Below are 22653 nucleotides of genomic sequence, written 5' to 3' on the forward strand. Positions count from 1 at the left end.
TACAAATTATTCACATGCACTCTTCCTTCCAAGAAGGCCAGCTTTAAATATATTATACACACCTGCAGACCTGGAGTAAAATAGCACAGCAGCACTTGTAAGCAAGTGATTTTGCTTGTAAAATAAATTCTCGTGTGCTCGTTAAGCTTAAAAAAAAAAAAAATTAATCCTGCATGTTTTTTCCCCCACTACTTTGTTGCATGTATTTCCAATGCAATTGGCACTTCGTTAAAGGACAATGAGCAGCAGAATTTGCAATCAATGGGAAGCTCCAAATCCAAAAAAGAGGATAGGCATGTTTTATTCAGCAGGCGAGGTGTTTTGTAACCTCTTAATTTGAATATGATTATAACCGCGGCATTCTTCTTATCATATATCAAGAAAATGACACATATCCCCGGCTGCCCTTCATTTTGGTTATTATGAATGATCTGCACACCTTTGTTTGTGATCAGCAGGTTTGTTTTACAGCTAACAGAATACAGTGGATGCATCTGTGTTGGAGGGAGAAGCTAAATGTCCTGAAGATAAGGTTCACCATTGTGGTGTGCTCTGATCTCATAAGGCTTATTGTGAGCTATGTTGTGAGGTACTCATTGAGATAAGATGGGCTAAAGCCCACTGTGCCACAGGTTTGATTGCCTATCATGGCGTGGATGCATGTCTCCAGACACAAAACCTTCATTGCTAGTTTTTCTGTATTATTATTCTCATTTTCATAGTGTTTTTCCTATAGAGGTTGGTTTGTCAGTGTCAAAGCCATAGATTTCCTCCTGCTGCTGCAGTCGCTGTGACATCTTCACATAGGCACCGCCAACAATTGGGTTTACTGCTTCATTCTGGCTCATTAGTTAAGAGATTGAGCTTCATTTTGTTTGTCATTTGGGTCAGTGGGTCTGCCAGGGTTTGCTTTTCCAAACCGAAAGGCATCAGGCCAGAGATAACAGTAAAATCCATGTTCATTTACAAAAGTGACTTTGTGGAATGTAATAGAAACACGCCGCTAAATATAATACAGCATGGATTCTTTCTTCAGTGGGTGACTTGAACGCAGCTCAATTGTTACCGGTGGATCAACGTGCTGCTCTGAAACCAGCCTGAAGCTGAGACTCTACCGCCATCTGTCGGAGCACTTGCTTTACAGCTGACCTCCCGCTCAGCTGAACAAAGGGTGGAATTGTGCTGACGCTGTGCGTGATGACATTTAAGCAGGTGCAGTTATCTACAGTATCGGGGATGAGTGCTGCATATTAACTATTTTGCAGTGGGAGCAATAATGTAGAGGAGGTGCTGTGTAAAGAAAAGAAGATTTCTTTTTATTATTTCACAGCTTGGTTTAATTTAATAAGACGTTTACTTTTTATTATAAACAGAACTGTCCCTCTTGTATATCTACCAGCCTGATTTCAATGTGATGTAACTGAAATCACCACCTCCCTCAAGAACACTGCGTGAGGGCCCACGTGGCTCAATATTAGGCCGTGTAAATGATGATGATCAAATGAAGTGAAATGCTCCATAAAATGTCTCTGGCGTTAGGTGTTGCCTGCGCCTGTCAGCTACAAGCAAATTCTGCACAATAGAGCTGCACAAGCTAAAAAAGTAAAAACAAAAGAAGCAAATGAGAGTTTTCAATGTCCAATGAGCAGCCCACATGCATGTAGTATCTGCTGAAGTATTACAATCTTACAGTCCAGAGTCTGTTTCCCTTCCAGCTGGTGAAAATAACTGTGTCCTGCTCTGTAGTTACATATGTTGGGCATCCATGATGTCCAGGTATTTGGCGTCGATCATTTTAGGAAGCAGGCTGGTCCTGAGTGAAAGCACAGTGACACCAGGTATTGTTTAGTCAACCCATCCAAGCTGAGCTGGTCTTTAATGATTTAGCTCAACTCACCTAATAGGAACCAGCAGTATCATCAGGAGGGGGAAGACCATCTTCATGTAGGGCAGGGGGTACATCCCAAACGCACAGAGGATGATCAGCTGGATCATCTGCACTCCTGTGAAGAAGTGCACTTTCCTCTGAGGCACGCGGCGGATGTAGTGGGTGGGAGGATAGGAGGTCTGGATGGAGAGGAGGTAGATGATTAAAATGCTTCCTTTTCCACCAATTAGACTTGTAAATGCTTGTCATTCATAGCGTATAGTGATCGTAAAAAAAACACCTAATGACAGTTTATTTCTCATGTGCCAACTGCAGCCATGCCTCTCAATTAGATATATATTTTTTTATTTTATTTTCCTCCTACCTACATAAAAATAAAGTCACATCAAACTCCCATGTGGGACTGTTGGCATCTGACCTTCTTGGGGGCCAAATCCTGTGTCACCCATCTGTCTGATAAAAACCTATCTTTGGTTATTATTTTTACTTTGGAAGTTTGTTCACTGAACCTGTGATGAGCGGTGAGAAAATCAGGCAAACGTCAAGAACAAACCATATGGTGCGTGGGGGCAAAATGTCCAACAACACACAGCTCACATTTTTTGGAAGGCATTTGTGCCTGCACTGATCTGAAATACCTTGACGATTTGTTACACAGCTGTCAGTGGCGAGAGCAGTGAACATTTTGAGGCTCTGCGTGTGTCGTAGGTATTAACGCTGGGTGCATGCTGTTGTCTCTCCAGCGGGCTCCTTTGACTTGTGGTTGGACAGTTTCTGCTAGCTGACTGAAATCGGGTTAGTGTGCAGACCTCAATACCTCAGACTGATACTCAGCTGTCTCGACTCATCTAAAGGTTACAAACGGATTCAACGGTCTAAGGATGAGGTGGATCGACTGATGACCACAACTGAGAGGCTGTCTCTACACAGGCCTCTGGAGACTTAAAGCCACTGGACATATACGCTGAATGCCTTTGTAGTCTTGTGAGTTCTGTCTTTGATTTAACATCACATTAGATTATTATTTGACCATAGAGTAGGGGGAAAAGTGCAAAATTGCTTCTTAACAAGTCCTAGAATTAACTTATAGTGTTAAAATAATGAAATATTCAGGCAAATTAAGCTCAATTATTTGTTATTATTATTATTATAATTATTTGTTGCATTTTTTGTTATCTGGAGATGTGTTCAGGTGCAAAGCCGTCAGGCATGGCTCACCTGCTCTTTGAGCAGCAGGCACATGCGATCAACCATCTGGTTCCCATCAAGCGAAGTGGCTGCGATGTAGAGGAAGAGGCCGTAGAGAACGGGTTTAGGGATCCACTGCAGAGGAATCGGCAGCATGAATGCTGACAGGCCGATCAGGATATTGGCTGCCAGTGCGGTCAGACGGGTCTCCTTCACGCTGACGATGCTGTCAGACACAAAGGACACACAGACTTTAACCCTTGTGGGTGGGTAAGTTGGGGGGGTCTATACAGCAACTATAAAAACCACTGTGTCCTGCAAACAGGCCAGCATAACAAGACTTATCTGGGTCTGTGAGTCCTTTGGGGATTAATTATAGATGTGAACAACTTTTATTATAGATGAGAGTGTAATTAATGCATTCTTTATTTAGTTTGAATCACTGCAGAGACATTTTTATGTGGTGACCCTCTGTAATGTAATCTATTACTGGGATTAACTCCTGCATGATAATCTTATGACAGATGGTGATACAAAGAAAAGGTGATTTTACGTGTCGTCAGCCTTAAATGGCTGGAAATGAGTGTGAAGAATCTTGTCTTGTATTCAGAAGGTAGTGGTCATTTCAAAATTAGCAATCTTGTTCACCATCTGCCAAATCACCTTGCAGGATTTTCCCACAGACAATACAAGTGTCCTCCTGATTTTATAGCAGAGGATTTGAAGAACCAACAAAGAAAAACTGGTGAAGGTTTGGGTCCGATCCAAGCTAGTCTTTGACTTGTCACATGTCTTCCATAGTCTCAAATTATTCTGGTTTTAGTCAATGTTTGCACAAAATGTCAAAACTTTACTGGACGTCACGAATGAACAACTTCCATGAGCTGATAAAATATTTTTGACACATACGTTAGTGAAATTGAACCCATCCCTCAGTGGCAGCCTGGGATCATTTAGTGGTTAATGGCCTTGCTCAAGAACTTGATTTCTCCCATTTTTTTTAACCATGTTTGAAATGAAGCCTCCAATTATTCTAACTGGACCCAAACATGCGACTCACGTGGTGTAAAGGTGTCCGTTCTCTACGTGCTGTTCCACTTTGGCCAGCTGACGGGCGTGTAGGGATGAATGCGGGAAGGCAGCGTGCATCCATGGCAACCCCAGACAGGACATGAGGATATTTATAAAGCCTGTCAGCATCAGATCCCAGTGAAACGCCGTGCCTTTCAGTAACCTGATGCACACACAGATTCCCATTTTAGTGTTCCTTCACAGCGGGAAATGGAAACAAAAGAGTCTTACTTGTGCTCCGGGACATGTGTGAGAGAGATGACGATGTTCTGGTCGATAAATATGAGAAGGGCAAGAAGGAAACCCAGTCCGACGGCACTCAGGGCGCTCATTCCAGACAGTTTATCAAAAGGAGGGTAGTTGAAGATTGGACCATCGTGGACACTAAACACAGGAACTATGCAGAGGATGAGAATGTTACACACCATAAACCCACTACACAACAGAAAGAGGTTTATTAAAACTGCAAAAGGATGAGAACAAATAAAAGCAGCTGTATTTTCATTTTCTCATCCCTCGGAGGATTTATAAACCAGTTTTCTAAACCAAGGTCGCGAGTTTAAGTCCGAAAGTGTTCTGCTGTCAGCTGTGAGAAAGACCTAAAAAGGGGAGAGCTGTTCTCACGCTTTATATCGAGGAACAAGTAGGAGCCGATGAAGGAGCAGATCACCACTGAGATCGGCAGAGCGCAGTCAGAAACCACCTCCCGGATCTTATCGTTCAGATATGGGCTGTGGAAGGAATAGCGCACTTCAGAAGAGATCACAGGGTGACGCAAATCTGTGGTGACTTATTTATGATGTTTGTGCCATAGTTTTGTTCTGTCATAAAAGTTGTATCATCCTCATAAATTGAAGCGTGTATTTGATATAGTGAATGATGTACCAGTGGTCACTTGACAATGGACAGTTCAAAAAGACTAGGGTTGAACATTTTGCCCTAATAAAGCAGCTAATGAGCACTATTTACCTCCTTCTGATGAGGTAGAGGGTGTAACCCAGCCACAGGGTCCCCAGCATGAGCAGCAGACAGAGGATGGGCATTTCTCTTGTGCATTCCACCAGAGACTGGGGCAGGAAGACTAACGTGTGTCCATCAGCTTGGCCGTGTTCACCCAAACCGTTTCCCGTCTGGTTGTTGGTCTGATTCAGGATCTCCTCTAGCTGCTGAAACACCAGCGTGCTGTTTGTGGTTGTCAGCGTGGGTCCACGGTAGAAGTGCTGAAAGACTGTGAAGGGAAAAATGGGAAGAATCTGGAGACACGGGCAAATAAACAAGCGCTGTAGCATTTGAGCTTAAATGTCACTCCTACATTTGCCACCATATGTTCACACACTTGACTTGTACAAAGTTGTTTTTTTTTAGATTACAGAACGATCTGCTTGGCCACAATGCACAAGATGGTCAACACTTTTTTTTCCCGATTAGCTTTAATATTTGACAAACAAAAGCATGGATGCGTCGTTTCCCCGCAGCCACAGAGAGGCAGAGAATGGGTTTCGGCTTACTTTTCACCGTGCCCTTTACGGCATCTCCCACGAACGCTATTGAGATGAACAATGCGATGACTTCCTCAGTTGATCTGGAAAAGAGCAGGACTAATCAGCTGAGCGCATGGGCACAACCGTGACATCATCGCTTTCTATGTCGTACAGCTTTAACATTCAAACAAAGGTCTCTCCTCTCTGGCAGGAGTCAACTGATGTGTGTCTGATGCATCAGAGTGAATTTGAAAAAGCCACTCGTGGTTGCTGCTGCGGTTTCACCTTTTGAAGAGTTTCATCAGCAGGCTGACATTGAACAAGCCTCCGAGGATGAGGAACAGACTGTTCCACAAACCGATGCAGGCGTAAAAAGAATCGAAATCAAGATCGTAGTCATCGCAGATGCCCCTGATGACTAAAGAAAGAGAAATAAAAATCACACGCAGACACATTCTCACACATTTTAGATTAACCTTTCACTAGAAGCCTCCCACAGTTCTTTGCCTGGTTCACCTGGTTGTTGCAAAAGGGCTTTAAGGAGATTTCACTGGATCTCCACAGGTTTATCCTGTGATCCATTAAAAAAGATCAGCATCACATATGATGCTGCTGAGACTGATCATCAAAAAGATCAGCTCTCCCGCGGTGGCCTTTGGGCTCGGGTCAACTGAAAAGTTGAAGGAGGCTGCTGTTTCTGCTGGTGTTGCAGCAGAGATGGTGGAAACAAAAAATATTCCTAAAATATTCAGCCTAAACCTAAAATATTCAGCACCCACAAAATTCAGCTCAGTCAACACTGTTGTGAACTTCAGCTCAAGCATTTCCCGCGTGCATGTTCTGGTTTTATTTAGTGATCTGTTCCTCATCTTCCACAGAACCCAGTACGCACCGCTGATGAAGATGGCCAGCGGTGCCGTGGTGAGTGGAATGACAAGTGGTGACCCGGCAAATAAGGCATAGATCACCCCTCCAATGCTCTGGCCAACAATGGTCTTCTGAACATCTGCCGCAGAAAGTAAAAGACAGAAGATCAACTGCTGAAGATAAAATGGGGGCTCCGGTATAAGAAAACGCCCCAGGCCCAGGCTCACCTATCTCTCCTCTTGTGCTTTCGTCATTCAGCGAGCCAAAGGCAATGGCAGGCAGCAGAATAGCGATGTAGAGGAAAATAGCTGTGGTGGTGTACTTCAGCAGGCAACGATCTTTCCCGGTTAAGCCTAAACGTGTCATTGAAACGATTATTGAGGAATATGTATCCCAACATCTGATCTATTTAATGAACAAATCAGACAAGAGAGGATTGCGGGAATCTCCAATAATTACCATCTGTGAAGTCTGAGGGGTAGAGAGGGAGTCGGCGTCGAAGGTCCCTGTACACACCTTTACCAGCTTTGAGAAAGTCTTTGCACTGTGAACACAAAGATCACGATGAAGACCAGCTGCAGAGCAACTGAGAATCTAGAGTTACATGTTTATAACAGGGTAAGCAATCATGAACCAGCCAGCAAAAGAAGGGAGGAACCAACTGTGACGCATCAGGGCTGAAGAGGCCTGTGCTGGGATAAAGCAATAAAGACCAACTTACCGAATCAGCCTTTTGTCTAATAACAAGAGCCAGGATGTTTCTTTACAGTGAATATGAGCAAACACCATTGAAAACTTGAAGAATGTGCTCTGACTCTCTACTGACTTACTTCATACCATCTCGTAGAGATGCTATTGAGAGTTTTCAGCTTTGTAAGATTTCAATAACATTAAAGTCTCGGAGAGACAAGTGGAAAGACATGTGGGGAGACAAGTGGAGAGACACGTCTCCTGCTGTGATGAAGCAGCGGTTGTTCCAAAAAGACAGCGGTCGAAGGTAATTTATCTAGCAGCCATAAACCAGCATTTGAATGCTGTTTGGGAAACACTATCTGCTGTTAACAGTTGCCATTTACAGCCTGCATAAAATGCGCTCTCTCTGGGGTGTTCAATCAAGAGCGACCTCCTGGAGAACACACACATATTTGTTCATAAAGTCTGGGCGTAATGAAGTAGTTTATCAACACATGGATCTGCATACATTCTGCTGCCAGAACCCTGGTTCACTTAACAGCTGTTTCAGTCTGGTGACCAGCTGCTTCTCATCCCTCAGTCCTTGCTGAGGGAGCGTGGAAAGAGGATAATCAAATAACCGGCCTCAACTGCTTTATTGCATAGTATATTTATTCCTGGACGCAGCGGGAAAACTCCAGGGTGGCCTCATCCAGGTTTTTTATTATTGCCATAAGGGCTGCCTCTATAGAACCGAACTGATGTCGGCCGGCGCACCTGAAGTGGTTTCCCACGGCGCGGATCTGAGTCCTCCTCTTCCTCTTCAACGGGCTTCTCTTGGACTGTGGAGAGCTTCTGTCTGTGGGAGAGCAGCTCTTGCTTGAACTCCTCCTGCGTCTTGGTCTCCAGGAGCCTCTGTCTGAAGGAGATGTCGGAGAACATCGTAGCAAACGTCCTGCCAAGTTCAATCGCCGTCTTGGTGCTTTTCTGAAGAAGCAAGATGGATGCAGTAATATGTGAATCAGGTCATCAGTCTGTTTAGATGTGACGGACACCATCATTTTCATATCTGAATTGCTAAACCTTTTCCTTTCAACACATGATCAAATGAGTACTGGATTATTTTTACTCCATTTATCTTCGACACCGGTGCACGCAGGCGACCTCACCGTTCGGGGGGGGGCAAGAATAAAGATGACGTAGCGGGCCTCGCAGCAGTTGACGCCCCAGTTCTGTGGCCGGTCCAGGCGGGCGATGCACACGTGGCGCCTCTGCAGACTCCTCAGGTTGGTGCTGGATTAGAGAGAAAGCAGTTGCGCCGCAGTTGTTGGCATGGATATTTGTTTTTATAAAAAACTGTCCCAACGGCAGGTGGTTTTAGTGGGACTCACAGAATGCAAAGCCAAGACTGCTGGTAATGAATTCCAGTGGAAGTGGACGTCACGCCCTGAATGGTTTCTGACAGCAGGTGAACTGTTGGGGGGAGAAAAATCTCTGATGCCTCCATATCAAGGTGTGTCCAAAACAAAACCGCTCATGCACGCTGTTCACCGTCAAAGTCCTTTCCTCCTGCGTCTGTGAACACCGAGCTCATGACCTCATCCGGATCGCAGCTCTCGCGGCCCTCCTCCAGCAGGTGAGCCAGCATCCTTCTCAGGACCTCGTCCAGTGTGGTGGCCCTCTCATCCAGCAGTATGCTAGCCTGTGCTAGGAAGTTGTCCAGGTCTCTGTGGGCGCGCACCTCCTCCTGGAAATTCATCGGTTTCACATACTACACACACACACACACGCACACACACACACACACACACACACACACACATCATAAAGTTAAACTAGGGAAGAATAAAGTCTCTGACTTATCTTCATTTCCACTAATTTCCGTATTATTCAGTTGTATATCTTTATAGAAATATAATAAGTCCCTCCAGACACAGAGGGAAGTGGAATTTTTCTTACTTTCCGTGTTGTATTTAAAAGGCCAAACCCAGGACGGTCAGGATCTGCACATAAAAGACACAACCTAACATTTTAGAACTTTTCGAAGCATTCGTGCTTTCTCTGCCAACTATAATTAATGAGCTGAGAGCCAAAAGATGGCTGAGAGCTGCTGAGATTACACTCTGCTGCATTATTGCTCCTATTCTGCTTATTCATGTTTCCACAGTTAAAAATGTAGCATGAGCCATTCAAGACCCCGACTCACATTTCCCGTCAGCTGCCGCTGTCGTCCTGTAACATGTTTAGGTCTGTAACTTACATACTGTTTTTGAGATATATTTGCGGACCTAAATTTTGTTATCTTAATCATAATTCAGCATCCTGACACACCTGACATGAGTATCTTAAGGTTTGCACAATCAAAAAAGGTTAATTAGATAGCGCACTGTTGCAGCGACTGCTGATTTCTGCTTTATTATCTAAAGAAACTCGCAGCGAACATGTTTACCGGAAACACTGATGTACGCCTCGGTGTCATAGATGTGGATGGCATCTGAATCCTCCCCATAATCCTCCTTTTTCCCGTCTTTAAGCTCTGCAAATGAATGACAAAGCTTCAATCAAGCCTGTATCTGCTGCACATCAGCTGTGGATCGAATCCATCAGAGTGATGGTCAATCAAATTTTCCCTCAGAGATACAGTTGGTGATGTTTGTATACGTGTAACACATCAATAAAGGACATTTTAGAGATCTGTGAGATAAATCTGCTCTCTACACCAAGGATAAGATGCTCTTGTAGCTACATTAACTTTGTCTTCAGCTGAGGACAATTGATTTCCGCCTCCCACCACGCACTCTGCCAGCTGTCGACAAGCATGCAGCAAGAGATTTTTAAAAAAGGGGAGAATAATTTCCCTGGAACCTGACATGAATTAACTTCTGACCAGGCTTTCGATGACAGCTGCTGTGCCCAGCTAGATGGGAGCTGGAGCAGTGTGTGGCATCAGCACAATTGGACACACAAACACTAACTTGCGGCAAAGAAAGATGCTACCCTGCTAAATAAGGCAGAGCGATGATGTCTGGGCCCGCCAAGCTGCTCATTCGACAGATCAAACAGATGAAATGATCCATGCAAAGGAAAACAGTTACAGTCAATACAGTACATATTGCTGCATCCACGCACCCATCTCCTGGAAAGCATATCCATTCGTAGACCTCCCGGCAGGCGGAGCGTCTGGAGGAGAAAAGACAAACTATAATGACAATTTCTCACTTCTTTTGTTTTTGAGGGGGGGGGGTCTTAATCGTCTCTTTACTGTGTGTGTTAGATTGCAATTCTTTAAGAGTGGTATACATCATAAAAACAACAGAGGGATACAGTTTTAGCTGTTAATCATACATGAGCGGTGAAACAAGCTGTAAAAACATTTCAGTCATTTGCCAGTAAATATGGGGATATTTTTCCTTATCTTTACGGCGGGCTTCATTCAAGTTGTCACGTCTACCTGTTCTGTTTTTAAGAACCAACTATCTGTTTGGTCTGTTCTCCCACTCCTGACCTTGCTGCTGCATAAATAAAGCTTTCGGTTACAGCGCAAATCAGACGCCAGCTGTTCCTGATGTTTTTGTAGACATTCGTGTTTCTGTTTAATGCGGCTGCGACTGTATATTCGCTGTTTTCGCGCCCGAGGCAGAGACAGGCTCCTGGGCTCCCAGAGCAGGAACATCTCAAAGCAGATTAGATGGAACATTCCCAGGTTTGCTTCTCTCCACAGGAGTCAGCGCCGACCACAGGGTGCCTCATAGTTTATACAAAGAACCGGGTGTCTCGGAGGCTGTCGTGCTGATCACAATTTAATCTGCCTGAGACCTTTGCAGCTCAGTCGAATGAGGTAAAGGTCAAATTTATAGTCAAATCTCATGAATAGATCTTAAAAGCAACATGGTAGCAGTAAATAACACTCCCATCAGTTTCTTGGGTGGAACAAGGACATACATGGTTTTCAACCTCGATGTTTACTTGGTTTCTGGGGACACACGTGACTGGTAATATTGTTCGCCGGTGCGTGTGCGTCCGAGAGCCGACACACGAGTTTGAGTTTTTAAGGGCCACATCGGCTTTGACATTGACACTGCTCCCAAAAATAGCCCAGGTCCTGACCCTGTGTCTGAACCGCCAATAAATATTCTACCACCTCGTCAAACACGCCACCAAAGACAAATCTGCATCATATTTATGTCAAAAACTCACTTTCACAATGTAAACATCTGTCTTTGATTCCTGGTAAACACTTTATTTAAAGAAGGCATGTCACTGTATAAAGAGAACATGTATAATTGTGAGTACCTTTAGCTCTGCACCTTCCAACGAGTTATTTCCACCGAATTAGTTTCTCATTACTTAAAGATGCCACAAGCCCACAACCCAAATCAACGATCAGCAATTCACAAGTATTCAGGAGTTAACATTCGCATAAAAATGATTCCATCTCCTTGCATTTCTTATCTGAAGTCAAATGATGCCTCCATTTTGTTCTCGCTGCTTTATCTCATTGTTTGGTTGCTTGTTTTATCACGAATCCCTGTCATCCTGCTATCTGAGGGCGTCCTTGAGCAGTAGGAAACACAAGAATTCTTGTTGAGTCTCTGGAAAAGAGCACACTGGCTACTGGAAATGCACGGCAGACAAGGCCAAACCATGAAAATACTTAGTTATGGGGCTAAATGAAAAACTCTGTTGGTCTAAAAATATATATAAAAACTTCTGAGCTCCAGCTGCTGTCAAAGCTTCATCAATCTTATCGCTGCTGAATTTGCTGGTTGCTAGCAGCTGAGACATTAATAGTGCGCGCACTCACACACACACACACACACCCCGCACTCACACAAATACGTGTACAGTGGTATAAGTAACAGGAACTGCTGCTCATTCCACTTCAACACCTCGAAAGCTGAAGGAAGCGCCAACGTCATGTTTGTTTTTCCAGTACGTTGAATTTAACCGCTAGAGCGACGATAAAAAAAAACAACACACAGGCTATTATTGACTCATCGCTCATCATGACATTTGATAAACAGATTTCACGCATAGGAAAAATGAAACTACAGTCAGCTTGACAAGAATCGTGTCAGTTTGATTATATCGTCCTCAGCCTCACGGAGAGTTTGTTAAATAAAAGAACAAAAAAGTTTCGCCTGATTTGAAAGACTTAACATTTTTCTAGGAGATAATCTTCTTAATCCACTTGTGGAAATTCACTTTTTAACCCTCGAAGAGCACTAAATTTCATGTTTCGGCCCTTACATCAATATAATATTGAATTCCCTTCGTTGCACATCTGCTATAAAACTTTCCGGGCACATTTATGGCTTCATTGTAAATATTGACCCATATTCTTTGCTATTGGAGCTCCTGGCTATGAATTCTCTCGCCTTTATTCCAAAGTTTTAATACAGAGACATAAAATATGTAAATAGCATCTTAAGTAGTCGGTCAACAAGTACAGTTCAAATAAATCCTGTATTAAAGCTGTTTAAATGCTCCGGATACACACACACACAGACACACACACGCACACTGTAGAGAGTTTCTCCACGTGTTTGACACACTCGGCTCAGGTTGCGCCGCGTAAGATCTTCTCACGCCCGGCTGTGACCCTGTGAAACTTACCAGATGGCACAAAATGAAGGACCTTTTTGCCTTCCATATTCTGCAGGTCTTTTGGCTGAGACGCTATCCAAAGGTCAACCCATCATCATCCTGATCCCAAACACCCTGCGCTCGTCTCCACCTCGTTCATGCACTGTAGACTGAGGTGAAACCACCTCCTTCCACCCCCTCCAGCAGCAGAAGGTGGCTTCAAGGAAGGAAATGGGAGGCTGCGAGAAAGGCTTCAGGGTGAGAGGGCTATTTGTTCCTTCAGGGTCCTTGTGCCTATAGGCTAGAAAATGAGATCAAGCTAAATGAGTAAATAGGAGTTTTCTGGTGATACTGTTACTCATTGTTTCGTTATGAGTAAAGAAGCAGGAGGAGTGAGTCAAACTTCGTTTTTGTGGCCTTTTTTTCAGCTGTATATTAATTAGTGGCCTGGTTCTATGAAGAACAGGGATTTTTCAATGAGAACCACAGTTTAGGTGAGAGATAATGAGTCCATATAGACAGAACAGCTTCTGAGCCGGTTTGGTATCTCGTTTGATGTGGAGCGCGTTTTGGCTGTGTTTTGAATTTCTTCAGCTGCTGCAGGAAGTGCATCCCCTGCTGCTCCCTCTTTTCATGCCTGGGTGATGGAGGTCTCCAGGAAGCAGTCCTTGAGAGTGGTGGCCTTATGAAGGCGCGTGGCACATCTCTTGTAAAGAGCAGAATCGGGGGTTACGCAACATCCCAGCCTCACCACATTCCAGAGGCTCTGTTTTGCTCTGTTGCTGGAGTCGTGACCACCCCACTGTCTTTCAAAACCCATTGTTCAAAGAGGGGACACTTGAGCATGTGGTTCGTAAGCTGCCAGACCTTTCACGCTCGCTGCTGAAGCTTTCCGGGGACAATGGCTTAGCTTCGTAAATACTTTAGCTGACAGGAAGCAGATATGGAGAGGAAAGAGAAGGGATCCAAGGAGGAGCCTTGAGTTACCCCACAGGAAACGCAGGTCATCATTTCCTGTCTCTCCTACCTGCTCATGGTGCCATGCAGTCCTGCACCACCAAACACCATCAAACAGCAACTAATGTCAGGAAGAGCATGAATGGTTCTGAAGGCTAATGGCGCAGATAGATGCAGATGGCGTTTGGGGACCTCTTCTGGACAACTAAAGGACGACAAGGGTTTTCATTCCTCTGCATGGAGAAAATGTCCCAGCGTTCGCCAAGTTCAGTTTAATTCCTTATGTTGTTCTCCAACATTGTGAATAATGATACTCATGATGGTACCCATCATGAGTACCATTGCATGATATGTTGAAAGTGGCCTGTGTATCCAGAAAAAGCAAATAAATGAAGGCACATATGAAAAGAGTTATCACAAATCTCCATAATGAGTCAGTTTTTAGGCATCATAACGTTATCTGTCATAAATCTCAGCCACGAGTTACTCAGAAACTTCTTGGCTGTCAATTAACTAGCTATTTCATTGCTGAGATACACATTTCATTTGTCAAGAAGTGATACAAAATACATTCAGAATCTGCTGGGGGATTATTTTGCATGCAAAACAAATTATCTTTATGTAAATAGAAGATTTTATCCTCAGTACTCACAATTAGTCATCCTCTCATGGAAAGCTGAGAGCCTGATATAACCCCACAGACGCTTTTAAACTGACACCTTAAGTGCTCAGTAAATCACTACACGGATGAGGAAGACTTTGATCCTCATTATTGCCGAAAAAGGCTCGGATAACAAATTTTACGGTCATTTAAGTAAATCACTCTTCAGCCATAAACGGCAAGTACAGGAAAACACCGCTAGGTGGCAGTCGTGTGACTTCAGGGAAAAAAAGTTTAAAGATCAAATATAACTTTAAGTGAAGATATATATTATACTTGCAAAACCTGCTCATGAAAAACATTGTGCACATGGGGGATAATATAAATAACAATCCAATGTTGCAAAACAAGTCATATCATGTGTGTAAATCTGAAAACAGGAACATGTAGACAGCATCCACTCATTATGGACTAGCATGAAAACAGGAATGTGTCATGTGACTGACGTCACTGATGTCAATATAATCAGTGACCACAGTCAAAACAACAGTAAAAGCTGCAGCATCAAATCAATGGTGAAAAAGTAGAAAAACTTCATAAAGTGGGAAAGAAGGAATCAAACTTTACAAGTGCCCGAAGGTAAAATACACACAAGAAATATTTCCATAGCAACAGGAAACATTGTTAGAACATGAAGTGCTGTAGTACTTCAATAAATGTGAGTTCAAGTCATTATTGGTGATATATTACAGCTACCGTAGGAACATTTTACTGGCTATAAAGCACATATTTATGCAAGAAAGAGAAAGTTTCAGCTTTCCTCGGTTGAAATCACTCACAATACGGTGAACATTTTTATTGTCCACGTTAGTTCAACACACTTTATTATTTAGCAGCATCTATGACTAGGATAAATTTCTATGAAAACAGGACAAAAATTGTTCAATCAGTGGTTCCCCAAAGCAAATCCTGACCTAAGGAGCATTCAAAATGAGTTTTCCAACCCTTACCCTCAGTGAACTGATTGACCGTTACTTCCGGCAACTCCCTGCCTTCCTTTTTGGCTTTCATCGATCTGGCGTCCTTGCGCAAGAATGGAGACCCTGTATTGTTCTGACCACAGAACCTCTGTCCGGAGCTGAGAGCGGACGACCTTCCTGTGTAAGAGCATGAGTGGTACTGCAGGCAGGTCAGCACGGAGCTGGGAAGAACTAAACCACCAATGAATAACACCTTAATGAGCCTTCTGCCAATCACAGTGGAGGCTGCTTCATGTGTTGAAGGTACTGTGTGTGTGTGTGTGTGTGTGTGTGTGTGTGGGATGGGGGGGGGGGGGGGGGTGGGGCGGGGGGGTTGGTTTAATATCAAGCTCTCATTTGGTTGTTTCCACGGTCTTTTTAAAAAACCATAAATGCAAATGAAGCCTCCCTTCAATCACTTGATGGGTTTTTAAAGGGCTTTTCCAGGACTGCTCTTTGGTATTTGTGCTGCTCGTGTTTAGGAACTTAATAAAATCTAACAAGTTGAGGCTCAAACAGCCTCAAATGGACTCAGTCAACACAAATGACTGTCAGTATTTGATGCCCCGCAGCTTTCGGGGCAGTCAAACACACGGGGGCAGATTAATGAGCCACCCTGGTAATATTGAGAAGGAAAAGAGGAGGTTTCCAGTGAAATCCAATATTTATGGTTTAGTGACCCCAATCAGCTTCCAGACGTGACAACTCTGATGGGTCTGTTCTGGACATTTTAAAACAAAGATAAAGAAGATGTCCGATCATGGATAGTGTCTTTCCCCCTACACATTTACAGGGATACTTTTATTGTACGTAATCTGTGCAACTGAACACGCTGGCTGCCACATGGATGCTGCGTAGGAGTTAGCTCCATTTAGTGCTTAATATCAGTTTCAAATATTTAACCACAATCAACCAAATGACCCAGAGATGAAGCTCAGACCTGTCAGATAGCTGCTGTTTGCTATGATGATGCGCTCTAATGAGACAGCGTGTGTCTGCTGACACCATCTCGAAGGCAAAGTTCCATTAGCGAGGGGGCAGCTGTCATGGGCAGCAGCATCCTTATGTTGCAGCACTCATTGTTAACAAGAAATTAAGTCCTTATGAGTGCGAAGAACATTTTTTAAAAAGTGTTTTAAACAAGACGCACTCATGAATGGCAACTTAAATTGCGACACTTTGGAGAAACAAACTTTTCCAGGAATCATCAACCTCCACGTGTAATCCATCACTCATTGTGTCCTCTTCCTCAGGCAAAACTCACATGCAATGAAAATGAAAATACATCCACTTCTACATCCTTGTAGTGATAAATACGGGAACTTCCTCACGTTTAACTGTGCCTCCCCTCGTTCCCTCTTAATATCACTTAAAACTGCACCAAAGCCTCATTTTTTAGTCAACACTTGCAGCTTCTCGTGTATTTTCATGTAAAGAAGATATCGTCACCATCGTTGGGTGGTTGGGTGCAGCTAAAACTAACAAGTTTAGCATAAACTGATCTTTGGACCTTTTGGGCATTTATGCTATAATAAAGTAACCAGCAGCTCTCCAATGTAAATTATTATTGAATGTGAAATCTGATGGTGGAGTTAATGAATGTGGACGTTCATCTTTCTGTACTTGGATCCAGAACGGTGATATTTAAGGTTTATGGTGATAAAACAGGTGCTGGAAATCTGAAAACTGGCTAAACTTTGTCTCATTTACCGGTAGCTTGCTGGGTTCTCTAACCATCCCGCTCTGCCCTCATCTACCTTTTAACCTCCTTTATTGTCGGGCAGAAACAGAGGAAGAAGAGATGGATACACTGGTTATTATATCTGTTATATCTGTCTTTCTATCCATCCATCATTGATAGTTTTATACCCTGGCGAGGGCCACGGGGGCCTGGGGGGAGGTGGGGGGGGGGGGGGTTACAGGTCACCAGCTCATCGCAAGGCCAGTCTATTGAGAGAAGTATGAGTTTAGAGCCTTCCATTCTCAGGCGCATGTCTGGAGACTGTGGAAGGAAGCTGGAGTACCTGGATTGAACCCACTCAGCCAGGAGGACATGCAGACGAAGCAGCCAGGGAAGTTCTTCCCGGGAGGTGCCAGTGCCAGCCACTGCAACGCTGCAGTCTTCCAGACACTTCCTTCACTTTTATCAGCATTATAAATAATTTTGGTTAAGCCAAAAACGCGTTTGTCTTTGCAAGTTTGGCATTTGTGCTGATAAGGGACACTTATGAGGAGGTCACCAGAGTTTCAGAGTTAATGAGCAACAATTAGGTAATGAGTGACCCTGCTTTTTTTTTTTTTTAGCTGTCCTGAGATGCTACCGCTCTCATCAATCTAGTTTTAACTGGATAGCAGACCACAGGAACCTGGGTTATAAAATACCTAAATGCCACAGAATGATGAGATTTTCTGGTTTGAGAGGCCATGAAGCAGTCAGGCAGCACTAAAAAGGTGACAGAAAACCTTGATTAAAACTGTGCAACTGGCTCCCGATGCTACCAGTGGTTTACCAGTAGTCATGGCCTAAAATATACAGTTCATTGATAACGGAACCATTCATATTAATCTGTAGGAAAATACAGCAAAGTGGACTCTAGCAGCATTCAGGAAGATATGTTATACACACACATTTGCAAAAATAATATTCTTTTAAAGCAAATTTAGTATTTATCAGATAGTAGTGCAAACAGTCTGCCCAAATTACCGTCTTTTTATATTAATTAATGAACTGATTAATCCTTTAATCATAAAAGGCTGTGGTTCTCCTTCAGAGGCTCATCTGTGTTGTGTATTATAACACATTGCATTATTTGTGATTTATTAGAGTGTTTTTCAGGTATTAATGCATAATTATTCTCTTTTTACTGCCCAATTCTGGTTGTAAAATTCAATATCGCGTCGCCATGGCAGCAGGTGATCCAAGCAAGCTGCCTGATCTGTGACCTCCTGCTGAGACGGTGCAAAATGAGCATATCGGTTTTACATTTTGAGTTATTTTACTTCTTTCTAACAGCTTTAGGGGGCAGCATAAACCTATAATCTGTTAGAGGAGCCGCTAGTCTCAAAACGTGGATGACCAGAATATATTTATTTTGTCTCTTTTCAGTGAGATTGAGATTTAAATAAAATTAGGAGCATCTCAAGAATTCGAGTTTTATCCGATGGTGATGAATTCTTTATTTCTTAACCCTGATCATAGCATATATATTGTCCTTCCTTCACATAGATTTGCATACTAGGAGATCTGTTGACACTTAATTAGCAGCCGATACATTAAAAATTGAAGATTTATTAAATATGCTATGTGAGGCCTGAGGCAACATCTGACCGAGCATCCTTATATAAAGAATAATGACTGAACAATGAAACATTTTTTAATAATTTAATATGTTTCCATGTCGGAAATTCACTTGTCAGAGAGATTATGGAGACAAACTTCATGATGCTTTAAGACAAAGGATGTCACTAAAAAGTGCAGAGATGCTAGGTTCACGCTACAGGAGTGCATCTGTTATTTCATTCACGAAGTTGGGGAGATGTGCATAATATAGAAGGCTATGAGAGAGCAAATGATGGGGATGCACTGAGGTCGGGTCAGGAGAATCCAGGTGATTTTCCTGGTATGGGGATACGCAGGTCAACAGAACAACAGCTCAAAGAAATGATTTACATATTAGCTGATATCTTCAATCAGCTGGTGACTTGTGCAGGGTGGAACCCGCCTATCGGGCAACTGAGGCTGGATATGCAGACCCATATGTGAAAATGTGGTCGAAAAAATATATGTTTGGAGAATAATTGATTCAGGGCTCTTATAATAAAAAATAATGTTGTTGCAGGATATATTAATGGACTGATTCATGTTTGCTGACACAAATATGTCAGATTACATCCATTTATGGGTGCCACTAACTGCATTCCAGTGTAGGATATTCATTTTCCACAAATATGAGTATTTTGTAAATGTTTCCACCAATTGTATTTGTATTCTTGCACATTTGAACATTTCCATGGACTTTATATATCACTATAATATACAGCCGGACACAAAATACCATGAAACGGTATTAAAAACCATAAAAACGAAGGAGTTCTTAAAAGTTGTTCTGTTATTTTTGGTCACTATTTGTGTAAAGCAGAGCTTTATTGTGAAAGGACCTTTGGCTTGAGGGGAGGTGTCATTGCTCCAGTGGTTGAACCTGAAAAATGTGAGTTTTCCATGAATAAACCTTGGCGGTGACTGTGCTCCTGAACTGGCCCCCACAGGGAGATTTCAAGTGTCAAGCATGCTCCCAGAGGGCCACACTGTCGGCCCCAGTGGAGGAGCTGTGAAAATGGGCCCGCGTGTCAGAGTCCAGCTGCCCGACTGTAGCCCCCAGGGAGGTTCTGACACGTTGTACAGTGCAGTCCTCACATGTGAGGGTCATGCATGCATGTGTTTTAGTGTGGGATCATTAAATCGACTCCCTGTGAGAGTTTAGCTCAGCAGGAATCTAAAATTAATTTGAAGAGGTCCACATATCCATGTGTGTTTGAGCATTTGGTGATTCTCAGATAGAAGCAGTTATGTGCACACGCTCTCCACCCTACTGTATATGTCTGCTTCACACTCACACGCACCGTGGACACACTAGCACATCTGGAGGCTTTAATATGCACAAAATGTGCAACACTATTATCTCCTCAGAGACACAGAGATTCATACGCTCACACTTTTGTCCTACAGTCATATAATTCAGCGCCAATTCAATAACAGAACAACAGAAAAGCAGAAGAATCACAGCTGGAGGCGAAAAGACAAAATTAAATCTTTATCTAAATTGTGTGGCATATCGTGGATGGGTTGGGGGCTTCTTTTAATATGAATGGGAATGTCCCATTGGAGTGTAACAATGACACTCGCGGTGATGCCCTTCAGACAGATTAGGAGCTACTTTGATTAAAATCCAGCTTCCAGACAGAGGCGTGAGAGCCAGACAATTCTGCCTAATTACATAAGGGTGTGTTGGAATCTGCTGTATTTTGATGGCATTCATATTATCTTATCTCTGCCCAAAGTAGATAAAACAGCCCCTCAATGGTTACATTAAATACAATCATGTTCCACGTGACATTCTAATCAGCTCTCGGGGTTGGATTTATTTGTTCTGCTTGGGCGATTAGTTTAAACTACGATGTCATCCTGTCGCTCAGGCAGCGTTATAAGAGCGGATGTCTGATTTTCATAAGGCTTCATCATGAGAGGATAAACATGTCACATTCACTGGGCCGTTACGGTGGAGGCACGGCTCAGGTTGGCAGGCTGCACGTTACAATCCCGGTGCAATCAGAGCGAGGAATCAATCCCAGCTCCATCTTGCTACTACAAAAGGAGAGACTGTTGATGTATGGCAGGTATAAAGGAGTGGAAAATAGCAACTGGGTTCCATCAACATTCTGTTGAGCTGTGGTGCATTCACAGGCCCCATTTAGTGCCTGTTTACGTTAGAGAACAGTGTTAATCAAAGGAATATGTTATTTGCCTCTTGTTTCATTATTTTACCTATATTAATGCACCTAAACACTGGAAAAAAATGAAGTTATTAGGCTTCGGTCTACAATTAAAATCCTATTAGTCCAAAAGGGTTTTAGATGATTTCTGTAAAGATGCAAATGCTTCCAGTCAGACCTTTTCTGGATGTATTCTGGAGGCCTGAAATTATCTGACACATTTTTATTGTGTCATTTCAGCAATAAATGTCAAGAATGGAATATATCCAAATCTCTAGGCAACTGTTACTTTAACTTGAAATGCCAAAGGGAAATGTCCTCACAGAAATAGTAATAATAGTATGTAGGCTACATTTTCAGATGGTGAAAGGCTCGAGTTGCACGGACGCGTTGGTGTAGAAATGGAATATTTTAAAATCTGTCTCTTGTCTGGAAAGTTTTAGCTTGTGTTATGATCAAATGTCAGGCTAACATTTTATTCATTTTAATCAGAATCTTTTTTCCCCCCAGCAAGCTGAGATTCTGAAATGTTTAAAGTGCCTCTATTTGCATTTTTTTGCATTTACTTATGCAGTGCAGGCTAAACTGAGACAAAGCCAGTAGACAAGAACTTGCTCTCTTTCCTAAAAATGCAGAATATATCCATTAATAAATGTTAACTTTAGTCACATGAATAGAGCAACACATAGCATAATGTTGCTAGCTTTATCGACCTTGTTATTGTAGCCTCGTGCTAGCCTAAAATGCTTCAGGTGTTTCTGACATTTGCCTTTCTGCCTTTCTCAGCAGATGTGTAGAGTAACTTGCAGTTGTCATCAGAGAATTGTGACAAGTGAAAACTCAGGAGGAATTGAGACGAACGTCTGCTCTCATGCAGAACAGCCAAGAGGTTAAGCAAAGAACGGAAATAGTGCTGCCTGCAGAGACACAGAACACAGTGTTGGAAATAAATACGCAGTCAGTCAGCCAGCGGGCTGAAATGGGATGGCTTCACTTTGAGAGCGGCACTTATCCCCAAATCAGTGCAAGAGGTGGTGGTGGAACATTGTACCTGTCAGTCGAAAAACAAGTAAGTACGGCTTAGGTGCTGCAGATTTGAAAAGACTTTTTTCCCAAATTGGACACTCGTCCAAAGGACCGATTGAAGACTTCCAGTTTGATGTTTGTGTTTATAGTCAGACAGCAGTGTCCCCTGAAGTCACAGAAGCAGAGTAAACTAAAATAGCTCTCAGGCACAACACAGCCGTGTTGATGTGTAAGTACCGGTAATGCAGAGAAATCCTTATAATGTATATAAAGTCCCAGGTCCAATATACCCAAACCAACTCCTGCAGTCTCACACAGAAACCCAAACCGAAATGCAGTGGACGGTCTGAGAAACATATTTTATTTTTATTTTCCCCCCAAGTCCCTTTAAGAGCTTTGTACATTTTCTTTAATGGCTGTGCTTATAATTAACATGAGAAGATTTTACAAGATGAAACTTTTTTCTGTTCTTGCAGTCCATGTTCTCTCACTTCGATGTCGCCGGTTCTGGACCTTCGAGAGTTCTGTAAGATGAACTATACTAAGCGGCGAGGCTACCTTTGCTTTCAGCTTTCATCTGGCCCATATTATTTTCCCCTTCCATTAACACTAAATCGTTCATCTTATTCATTATTGAACATTATTCTTCCCATCGGAACGTTCCATCCCATATTTAATTACTATAATATAGCTTTTCCTGTGGTAACATTTCTGAGGTCGTGCGAGTACGGCAGCAACAATTAAGCAAGTGATCTTAAAGCCATAATTAACAAAAATCACTGGAAACTGACTCACACTTGCTTTAGT

The 22653-nt window shown here is 42.9% G+C and overlaps 1 protein-coding gene and 1 long non-coding RNA gene across 3 annotated transcripts; one reads left to right on the forward strand and one right to left on the reverse strand.

Annotated features, from left to right (window-relative positions):
* Positions 1 to 1291: 1291 nt before the first annotated feature.
* LOC130531298 (solute carrier family 4 member 11-like) lies at positions 1292 to 15458 on the reverse strand. 2 transcript variants are annotated; one of them, XM_057043242.1, is made up of 20 exons: positions 15322 to 15458; positions 10297 to 10347; positions 9617 to 9703; positions 9127 to 9170; positions 8719 to 8938; positions 8559 to 8640; positions 8337 to 8460; positions 7945 to 8154; positions 6955 to 7039; positions 6723 to 6848; positions 6521 to 6634; positions 5914 to 6046; positions 5656 to 5729; positions 5117 to 5375; positions 4772 to 4878; positions 4379 to 4544; positions 4137 to 4310; positions 3107 to 3302; positions 1898 to 2067; positions 1292 to 1813 (listed from the first exon to the last, which is right to left on the reverse strand). In XM_057043242.1, the coding sequence occupies exons 1-20, from the start codon at positions 15380 to 15382 to the stop codon at positions 1747 to 1749; spliced, it is 2550 nt and encodes an 849-aa protein (XP_056899222.1). In that variant the 5' UTR covers positions 15383 to 15458; the 3' UTR covers positions 1292 to 1746. The 2 variants fall into 2 exon arrangements, with proteins under 2 accessions (XP_056899222.1, XP_056899223.1); XM_057043243.1 differs by lacking the exon at positions 15322 to 15458 and adding an exon at positions 12784 to 12925.
* On the forward strand, positions 12908 to 22444 carry LOC130531300 (uncharacterized). The gene is made up of 4 exons (XR_008952064.1): positions 12908 to 13011; positions 13348 to 15594; positions 21610 to 21889; positions 22323 to 22444. It is a non-coding gene; the product is annotated as an uncharacterized LOC130531300 (long non-coding RNA).
* The last annotated feature ends 209 nt before the right edge of the window (positions 22445 to 22653 follow it).

Source organism: Takifugu flavidus, chromosome 9 (assembly GCF_003711565.1).
Source record: "Takifugu flavidus isolate HTHZ2018 chromosome 9, ASM371156v2, whole genome shotgun sequence".
NCBI lineage: Eukaryota > Metazoa > Chordata > Actinopteri > Tetraodontiformes > Tetraodontidae > Takifugu > Takifugu flavidus.